The sequence below is a fragment of the Sander vitreus genome, unplaced genomic scaffold (assembly GCF_031162955.1).
Source record: "Sander vitreus isolate 19-12246 unplaced genomic scaffold, sanVit1 ctg590_0, whole genome shotgun sequence".
Taxonomy (NCBI): domain Eukaryota; kingdom Metazoa; phylum Chordata; class Actinopteri; order Perciformes; family Percidae; genus Sander; species Sander vitreus.
The window spans coordinates 1-10000 of NW_027595682.1; the positions used below are offsets into that span (position 1 = coordinate 1).

General features: G+C 44.7%; 1 protein-coding gene across 1 annotated transcript in view; it reads right to left on the reverse strand.

Annotated features, from left to right (window-relative positions):
• Positions 1-68: 68 nt before the first annotated feature.
• The window catches only part of LOC144514445 (semaphorin-4A-like), a 19277-nt gene continuing 9345 nt past the window's right edge, over positions 69-10000 (reverse strand). Inside the window, exons 6-11 of the mRNA XM_078245558.1 lie at positions 8859-8986; positions 7682-7863; positions 6376-6514; positions 4095-4284; positions 2186-2301; positions 69-344 (exon numbers count right to left, since the gene is read on the reverse strand). Of these exons, the coding sequence (XP_078101684.1) occupies positions 84-344; positions 2186-2301; positions 4095-4284; positions 6376-6514; positions 7682-7863; positions 8859-8986 (1016 nt within the window). The 3' untranslated portion in view covers positions 69-83. The remainder of the gene's footprint in view (positions 345-2185; positions 2302-4094; positions 4285-6375; positions 6515-7681; positions 7864-8858; positions 8987-10000) is intronic.

Sequence of the window (10000 nt, forward strand, 5' to 3'; positions counted from 1 at the left end):
AGTAAGTGGATAAGTAAGTAAGTAGATAAGTAAGTAAGTAGGTAAGTAGGCCTAAGTAAGTAAAATGATTTTCTAGAGCACATTTAAACACAACTTAAGCTGAAAAAATGACAAAAACATTGCAAAAAACGACACCAACAGGAAAAAAGCGACAAAAACATTGAACATTTTCTGATGTACATGTCGTGTTGCTGGGCGTCTGGGGTGGTGCAGACGCCAGCAGTGCGGCTCCATCCACACAGCGGATCTCTGGCCAGAACACACTGGCTGCAGGTTCTGTAGCCAGAGCACCGGGCCAACGGGACAGCCGTCACGCCCTCCGATGTCCCCACGTAGAGAACTCCCTACAGGAGCAGAGACACAGTTAAGCACATCGGGCCCTATTTTACAACCAGCGGTGTGCTCACAGGGCCATCAACATCATAAAAGACCCTTCTCACACTTCCCACGGCCTTTTTTCCCTCCTTCCTTCTGGGAAAAGATACAGGAGCCTCTGCTCCAGATACAGCAGGATGCTGAACAGCTACTTTCTATGTATCTATTTCTATGCACCTGCACTTTACATACTGTGCTGCTATTCTGCACAAGCTGCTACTCTCCACTGCACTTTAATACTCTGTGCCCAAGCTCCTCCTATATGTCTATATGCTGTATTTTATGTGTTTTTTATCCTATTCATTTACTTGTTTTATACTGACACTTGGGGTAACAATATTTCATGTTTTGCATGTGCAGAAGTACACATGATAATGACAATAAAGTAAATCTTGAATCTTGAACTTAGGAACAGGGGCCACCATTGGCACGTGTTAGCTCAATCAATGGTACACTAGCAATTAATGTGCAAGAGAGTTTTTTGGGGAAATTTTTCAATCCACATGCCAAATGAACTCTTTTACACCCATTGGCAGGAGCACATCCTGTTATTTACGGTAGTTTGATTGACTTTTTTCCCCATCCACATTACGGGAATACCCGTCCTCCTCTGCCTTTGATTGGCTAGTACTCGTTGCCTTCTCCACAGAATGCAGCAAGGAAAAAACACTGCCTTAGCTTGGTAGGTGATGACAGGCTTAATGCTGATATGGCACACTGACTAACGAGAACATTTCAAAACGGCACTTCTTATTAAAAAGGTTGCCGACTCATGATCTGAGTGCACGGCATGAAGCGCCTGGAGCAGGTGCGTTTAGGGCGTGTATAAATCCACTTTTGCTAGTTTGACGGCGGAAAAAAGGGTCCGTGCGCATGGTTCAAAAGGGTTGACCTTAGTGTCTTCATTAATCAGAGGTGTGTTTTGGGCGTAACATGCAATAAACCAATCAGAGATCATCTCCTATTCCCTTTAAAAGCCAGGCATGTTTGGACCTTGGAGCGTTGCTGTTATGATGGAGGATTTGCTGAGCAGGAAGGAGAGATGTTCAGGAGAAGAAACTGATCTGCTCGTGTGTGAAGTGAAAGCGTGCGAGCAGATCTTATATGGCCCGAGCACTATGCCACCACGAGGTGAAGCAGGTGTTAAAATAACAATGAAATGCTGCATTATTCACTTTAGATCAGGGAAAGGATCCCTACAGAGATAGACCTTTAAAACCTCTTTGAGACCTTTCTGTTTAACCAGAAACAGCTCTGAAATTGCTTGCGCTAAACCCACCAGACTCCATTTAAAAAAGCCATATTTTTAGCGTGTATAGAGCCAACATATTTTCACGTAAATCAGTAAACTATGTGTTTATTTCAACCAAAACGAGAGTTATGATGGTTGGAAAAGTGGAAAGACGACCGAAAACGGCTTTTAGTAGTTATATTTTGTTTCTGTCGACTTTGAATGAAGTGTATTTTACAATAATAAAATTACTGTTTATTTACATGGAGTCTGGTGGGTTTAGCAAATGCAATTTCGCGGATGAATTTATGTTTAAAAAAAGGATCTTACTCTTTAATAGAAAGGTCGACCTCCTTAGAAATCCTTTCGATAATGTTGTCAGACACTAAGAATATTAATCTGAGTCTGTCAGTGGCTAAACGAGCACTTTTGTGAACGTACATACAAGATGCACAATTGTCCTATTAACTTACATTGTAGCTTGTTTCACTGACTGCAGCGATCTCGCTTAATACTGGACCAATGTCAAAGATTGTTGTTTACATATATGTCATCCTTGCCAGAGAGTGTGCGGTTTACCTTTGAGGAAGAGAGGACGATGCTTTTCACCAGCTGAGGCTGAGAGAAAACCTGAATCTCCTCAACAACCTGCGCACCCCGCTCCAACAAAACCACTTTGTGGAGGAATCCAGACTCTAAAACCCCAGAGAGAGAAGACGAATATCTGTTATCTCAGATTAAAACTGTTGTCATTATAAGTAAGTAGGTAACTAAGTAAGTAAGTAGGTAACTAAGTAACTAAGTAAGTAAGTAGGTAAGTAAGTAGGTAAGTAGGGTGAAGTAAGTGGGTAAGTGGGTGAAAGTAAATGAAGTGGGTAGAGTGAGTGGGTGAGTGGGTGACTAGGTGAAGTGAGTGGGTGAAGTGCAGTATGTGGGTGAAGTGGGTGGGCCTAGGTGGGTGAGTAAGTGGGTGACTAGGTAGTAAGTGAAGTGAAGTGGGTGAGTGGGTGAAGTGGAGATGAGTGGGTGAGTGAGTGGGTGAGTAGAGTGAGTGAGTGGGTGAGTGGGTGACTAAGTGAGTGAGTGGAAAGTAGGTGGGTGAGTGAGTGGGTGACTAGAGTGAGTGAGTGGGTGGAGTGAAGTAAAGTGAGTAGATTAGGTGAGTGAGTGGGTGAAGTGGGTGACTGAGGTGAGTGGGTGGGAGGTGGGTGAAGTGAGTGGGTGGGTCTAGGTGGGTGAAGTAGGTGGGTGACTAACTAGGTGGGTGAGTGGAGTATGAGTGAGTGAGTGGGTGAAGTGGGTAAATGGGTGGGTGAGTGGGTGAGTGGGTAGAGTGAGTGAGTGGGTGAGTGAAATGGTAAGTGGGTAGAGTGGGTGAAGTGAGTGTAGGGTGAGTGGTGGGTGAAAGTGGGTGAGTGAGTGGTGGCTGAAGTAGGGTGAGTGGGTGAGTGAGTAAGTGAGTGGGTGACTGAGTGAGTAGAGTGGGTGGGAGTGGGTGAGTAAATGGGTGGGTGAGTGGGTGGGTGATTGGGTGATTAGGTGAGTGAGTGGGTGGAGTGGGTGAGTAAATGGGTGGGTGAGTGGGTGGGTGATTGGGTGAGCTAGGGTGAAGTGGGTACGTGAGTAGGTGGGTGACTAGCTGGGTGGGTGAAGTAGATGAAGTAGGTGGGTGGGTGAGTGGGTGAGTGAGTAGATGTGTAGGGTGAAGTGAGTGGGTGGGTGAAGTGGGTGAGGTGGGTGAGTGAGTAGGTGGGTGAAGTAGGGTGGTGAGTAGGTGAGTGGGTGAAGTAGGCAGGTGGGTGAAGTAGGTGGGTGAGTGAGTGGGTGAGTAGAGTGAAATGAGTGGGTGAAGTGAGTGAGGTGGGTGAAGTGGGTGAGTAGGGTGAAGTGGAAATGGGAGTGGGTGAAGTAGGTGGGTGGGTGAAGTGGGTGGAGTGGGTGGGTGAAGTGGGTGAGTGGGTGGGGAAGTGAGTAGGTGGGTGAGTGAAGTGAGTGGGTGAAGTGGGTGGGTGAGTGAGTGAGTGGGTGAGTAGATGAGGTGGGTGAGTGAGTGGGTGGGTGGGTGAAGTGAGGTGAGTAAATGAGTGGGTGAGTAGGTGGGTGGGTGAGTGGGTGAAGTAAGTGGGTGAGTGGGTGAAGTAAATAGAGTGGGTGGGTGAAGTAGAGTGGGTGAAGTAGGGTGAAGTGGGTGAAGTAAGTAGAGTGAAGTAAATAGAGTGGGTAAGTGGGTGAAGTGGGTGAAGTAAGTAAGTGGGAGTAAGTAAATAGAAGTGGGTGAAGTAAGTGAAAGTAGGGTGAAGTGGGTAAGTAGGTAAGTAAGTAAGTAAGTAAATAAGTAGGTAAGTAAGTAGATAAGTAAGGCATGAATTACTTGTTCCATATCATGAAAGGACATTGGGCTCGAATTTAGAAATGGTTCTTAACTGTTTTGTTGCATGTGACTTTACATATGGGGTGAGGTGGCCTAGCATACTGTTTAAAGTCTGACCTGTAAGAAGGAAAAGGACGGTATGCTGTTTTCTATTGGCTGCCTGGGTCCTCAGCGCCGTCACGTGACTGTACTGCTGCCCTGAAGAAACCACGACAGGACTTCCTCCAACCGGTGTCACGCTTCTGGCGGTCAGGAAACTCTTCTTCACCTGCTCCAATTCAGAATCTGAAGCACTGTCCAGTCCACACTGTCGGGAGAGTCACACAAGAACATCTTACCACACGGTATAAAATCCAGATGCAGTTTGATGTCCACACTCACAAACTTTGAGGCACGTACCCGCTAAGTCTATGAGGGCTTAGGCTGCGTTCACTCCGCCTGCGTCAGCTGTCCGACAACTAGCAAAACGCAGGTCTTTTATTTTTATAAGTGCATAAATTCATAGTCTAAAATGTAATGTAAAAAAATGTCAATATACCAAATTCAGCTGCAAAATGTAATGTTTAAAATTCAGTGTTAACATCTGGGAACCCAAGGAAAAGTAATCGATACTAGACTCTAGATCGGGAGTTTGTAGTAGCTGCAACCAACAACTGGAAACTTTTTACAATTTTCGTCTGCTATTTCATCACTAAATTCACTTCTGAGATGTTTTTTATGCGAGAAATCAACTGTGCAGAGTTCGAATATGGGCAGTTTTACAAAAATGTATGGCAAATTGCACATTTGCTCCGATGTTGTCGGACTTCAAAGCCATCATTGACCCCCTCCTGGACCCCCTGCAGTTTGCCTACAGAGCTAATAGGTCTGTAGATGATACAGTCAACCTGGCCCTACACTACATCCTCCGGCACCTGGACTCCGCAGGAACCTACGACAGGATCCTGTTTGTGGACTTCAGCTCTGCCTTTAACACCATCATCCCCGCTCTGCTTCAGGAGAAACTCTCCCAGCTTAGTGTGCCTGACTCCACCTGCAGGTGGATCACTGACTTCCTGTCTGACAGGAAGCAGCATGTGAAGCTGGGGAAAGACATCTCCGACTCACAGACCATCAGCACTGGATCCCCTCAGGGCTGTGTTCTTTCTCCTCTGCTCTTCTCCCTGTACACCAACAGCTGCACCTCCAGTCACCAGTCTGTCAAGCTTCTGAAGTTTGCAGACGAAACCTCCCTCATCGGACTCATCTCTGATGGTGACGAGTCCGCCTACAGGTGGGAGGCTGACCACCTGGTGACCTGGTGCAAGTAAAACAACCTAGAACTCAACGCTCTAAAGACACTGGAGATGGTTGTGGACTTCAGGAAGAATTCAGCCCCACCTGCCCCCATCACCCTCTGTGACTCCACAATTAACATTGTTAATGAAGAAATTCAACCTGCCAAAGACAATGATGGTGCACTTCTACACAGCCATCATTGAGTCCATCCTCACATCCTCCATCACCATCTGGTACGCTGCTGCCACTGCCAAGGACAAGGGCAGACTGCAGCGTGTCATTCGGTCAGCTGAGAAGGTGATTGGCTGCAATCTGCCGCCGCTCCAGGACCTTTACGCCACCAGGACTCTGAAGCGTGCTGGAAAGATCGTGGCCGACCCCTCCACCCCGGCAACAAACTCTTTGAGCCACTCCCCTCTGGCAGGAGGCTGAGGTCCATCAGGACCAAAACCTCACGTCACAAGAACAGTTTTTTCCCCTCCGCCACTAGTCTTATTAACAAGGCCCCGAAACCACCCTGACTCTCTCCTCACCCCACCAAAAGAGCAGATTAAGTACAGTGGCATGTAGAGCCATGCCACTGTACTTAATCTGCTCTTTTTACCTTAATTCTTACTCTCTTATTTTTAATACATTGTGTGCGTATATATATATATATACATATATTTATACTTATATTTGTTCTGTTTAACCTGTTTGTTTAACTTATTTATATGTGTACGTGAGTATGTGTGACATGCACCTACAACACCAAAACAAATTCCTTGTATGTGTAAAAAACGTACTTGGCAATAAAGCTTTTCTGATTCTGATTCTGAAGACAAAGTCCCAATAATTCGGCGTGTTCCTTTCATATCAAAAAGTTAGGCTGAAGCTTTAACTTCTTCCGGGACATGAGCTCGGCTCTGTGTTTTAGGAGCCAAACATCCCCCCCGACCTCCTCCCTGCGAGGATCTTAACGTTCTTATACAGTAGCAGGCAACGTGCTGCTGACAGTCATAAATACGTGGAATACGTACAGGTGTACAGAGCTTTCCCTTAACAGCGATATGTACGAATGCTTCATGTGGCTAGATATGTGCATGTGACTCTTGTGTGGAAGTGAAAGTGTGCTCCCCACCTGTCCCAGGTAGGAGTGTTTTCCCAGCACTGTACTCCACTGCTGCTTCTGGAAGTCTAAGTTCTTGTAGGTCCCAGTGAACACCGCTCTGATGTCCTGCAGCGTAAACACGCACACGGACGATTCTGGACCCAAGGACCTGCACCACACCACAGACAACACTCAGGAAAAAAGCTTGCTTGATTTACCGGTTAAACGTGGCTAAACGTGGACCTCCGGGTATTGGTGCCGTTTATCTACATGTAGCACAGACGTAACTTTGTGCTTTGTCCACAAGGTTTACCAGGGTTGAGGCTAGAGGGGATAGAGCTACCGCTGTTCATTTCAGGAAAAAGGTCGTGGTTTGGTAAGTAAGTAGGTAAGTAAATAAGTAGGTAAGTAAATAAGTAAGTAGGTAAGTAAGTAAGTAGGTAAGTAAATAAGTAAATAAGTAGGTAAGTAAGTAAGTAGGTAAGTAAATAAGTAAGTAAGTAGGTAAGTAAATACGTAAGTAAATAAATAAGTAGGTAAGTAAATAAGTAGGTAAGTAAGTAGGTAAGTAAGTAAGTAGGTAAGTAAATAAGTAAGTAGGTAGGTAAGTAAGTAGGTAAGTAAATAAGTAAGTAAGTAGGTAAGTAAATACGTAAGTAAATAAATAAGTAGGTAAGTAAATAAGTAGGTAAGTAAGTAGGTAAGTAAGTAAGTAAGTAGGTAAGTAAATAAGTAAGTAAGTAGGTAAGTAGGTAAATAAGTAAGTAAGTAGGTAAATAAGTAAGTAGGTAAGTAAGTAGGTAAGTAAGTAAATAAGTAGGTAAGTAAGTAAGTAGGTAAATAAGTAAGTAGGTAAGTAAGTAGGTAAGTAAGTAAATAAGTAGGTAAGTAAGTAAGTAGGTAAGCAAATAAGTAAGTAAATACGCAGTTAAATAGGTAAGTAAGTAAATAAGTAAGTAAGTAGGTAAGTAAGTAAGTAGGTAGGTAAATAAGTAAGTAAATTAGTAAGTAAGTAGGTAAATAAGTAAGTAAGTAGGTAAATAAGTAAATAAGTAAGTAGGTAAATAAGTAAGTAAGTAGGTAAATAAGTAAGTAAATAAGTAAGTAAGTAAGTACGTAAGTAAGTAGGTAAGTAAATAAGTAAGTAAATAAGTAGGTAAGTAAGTATGTAGTTAAATAGGTAAGTAAGTAAGTAGTAGAAAACACTCCTGAGGTATGAACATGCGTTTCCTGGGTAAAGGTATTCAAATGATATTATATTATATTTTGCGTAGCTGTGTGTAACTTCCAGCGGTAGCTGTATCCCTTCTCATCAGATGGAGGGCTGGCTTCCTACCACTGAGAGGTGAAGACGCCGTAGAACAGCGTGTCCGTGGCGTTGCCACCCTCTGGCGGCGGCAGCATGAAAACGTCCTGGAGAACATTGAAGGGAAGCTGTTTGGGAACCTGACAGAGCAGAGAGGTTTTGGCAAAGGACGTCCACTTATTCTGCAGAGTCCTCTGTCCACCAACATCATCCTGGGAAGCCAAACACAGAGAACAAGTTTATATATATATATATATATATATATATATATATATATATATATGCTATGTGTTTAAACTTCTGTACTTCATTTGATCCAGACTATGTTCTCCATGTACAAAACTAAATTCCTACAAACTAAAAGCATCAAAGAGCATTCACACATATGAAGGAATCCTGAAGACAGACTAATAATTCATCAACAGCGCTTTACATGATCACATTATCTGTGTTTCTGTGTGTGACTGTCTGGTGTGTGTGTGTGTGTGTGTGTGTATGTGTGTGTCTGTGTGTATGTGTGTGTGTGTGTGTGTGTGTGTGTGTGTGTGTGTGTGTGTGTGTCTGTGTGTATGTGTGTGTATATGTGTGTATGTGTGTGTGTGTGTGTGTGTGTGTGTGTGTGTGTGTGTGTGTGTGTGTGTGTGTGTATGTGTGTGTGTGTCTATATGTGTGTGTATGTGTATGTGTGTGTATGTGTGTCTATATGTGTGTGTGTGTGTATGTGTGTGTATGTGTAATGTGTGTGTGTGTGTATGTGTGTGTGTCTATATGTGTGTATGTGTGTGTATGTGTGTGTGTGTGTGTGTGTGTGTGTGTGTGTGTGTGTGTGTGTGTGTGTGTGTGTGTGTGTGTGTGTGTGTGTGTGTGTGTGTGTGTGTGTGTGTGTGTGTGTGTGTGTGTGTGTGTGTGTGTGTGTGTGTGTGTGTGTGTGTGTGTGTGTGTGTGTGTGTGTGTGTGTGTGTGTGTGTGTGTGTGTGTGTGTGTGTGTGTGTGTGTGTGTGTGTGTGTGTGTGTCTATATGTGTGTATGTCTGTATGTGTGTGTGTGTGTGTGTGTGTGTGTCTATGTGTGTGTGTGTGTGTGTGTGTGTGTGTGTGTGTGTGTGTGTGTGTATGTGTGTGTGTGTGTGTGTGTGTGTGTGTGTGTGTGTGTGTGTATGTGTGTGTGTGCGTGCTGTACATCATCACATTATCTGTGTTTCTGTCACCTTGCAGACTTGAGCCACTCGGGCGATCCGCAGATTGTCTACGAAGTTGAACTCTTTCCCAACTTCATTAAAGAAGAAGTACAGTTTCTGGTCCGACGGGTCCGAGGCCGAGCTCACAAACGTTGGGTCTGAAATACAGGAAGTGATGACAGAGGTGGAAGCTGAGCATGCTGTGCCAAAAGATGGAGTTTACAGCCCAGTGACTGATACCGGAATCATTTAAAGCACTGGTTCTCAAGCTTTTCTCAATAATGTTCCCCTTTAAACAGTGTTTTTAAGCCATGTACCCCCTAACGTCTCTATAAAGAGGAAGAATACAGCGCTGTCAGAGACAGATTAACTAAACAGCCTTGGACCTGGACAACATTTAGATGGTGATGAGAAACAGAGACAAAAACTTGGAAAAAGACGGTAGAGAGAAGGAAGGAAGGCAAGAATAGGTCGAAAATAGTAATTAAAAACTCAGAAAATAAACCCAGTAGAAAGAAGGAAGGCGACAAGAGACAAGCTTTGAAAAAAAGCAGTAAAAAAACCCTGAAAAAAACAGAAAAAACTTTGAAAAACATGACAAAAACCTTCCAAAAAAAAAAGACAGCAGAAAACAGTAATGAAGAAAGGCAAGAATAGGTCAAAACAAATGACAAAACCTTCAAAAAAAGGAGACAAACTTCGAAAACAGAGACAAAAAAGACAGTAGAAGTAACTACAGCCCTGGAACACGTACCCCCTGCAGTCCTCCAGAGTACCCCTAGGGGGACACGTACCCCCTGCAGTCCTCCAGAGTACCCCTAGGGGGACACGTACCCCCTGCAGTCCTCCAGAGTACCCCTAGGGGGACACGTACCCCCTGCAGTCCTCCAGAGTACCCCTAGGGGGACACGTACCCCCTGCAGTCCTCCAGAGTACCCCTAGGGGGACACGTACCCCCTGCAGTCCTCCAGAGTACCCCTAGGGGGACACGCCCTGCAGTCCTCCACGATACCCCCTGCAGTCCTCCAGAGTACCCCTAGGGGGACACGTACTCCCCTGCAGTCCTCCAGAGTACCCCTAGGGGGACACGTACTCCCTGCAGTCCTCCAGAGTACCCCCTAGAGGGACACGTACTCCCCTGCAGTCCTCCAGAGTACCACTAGGGGGACACG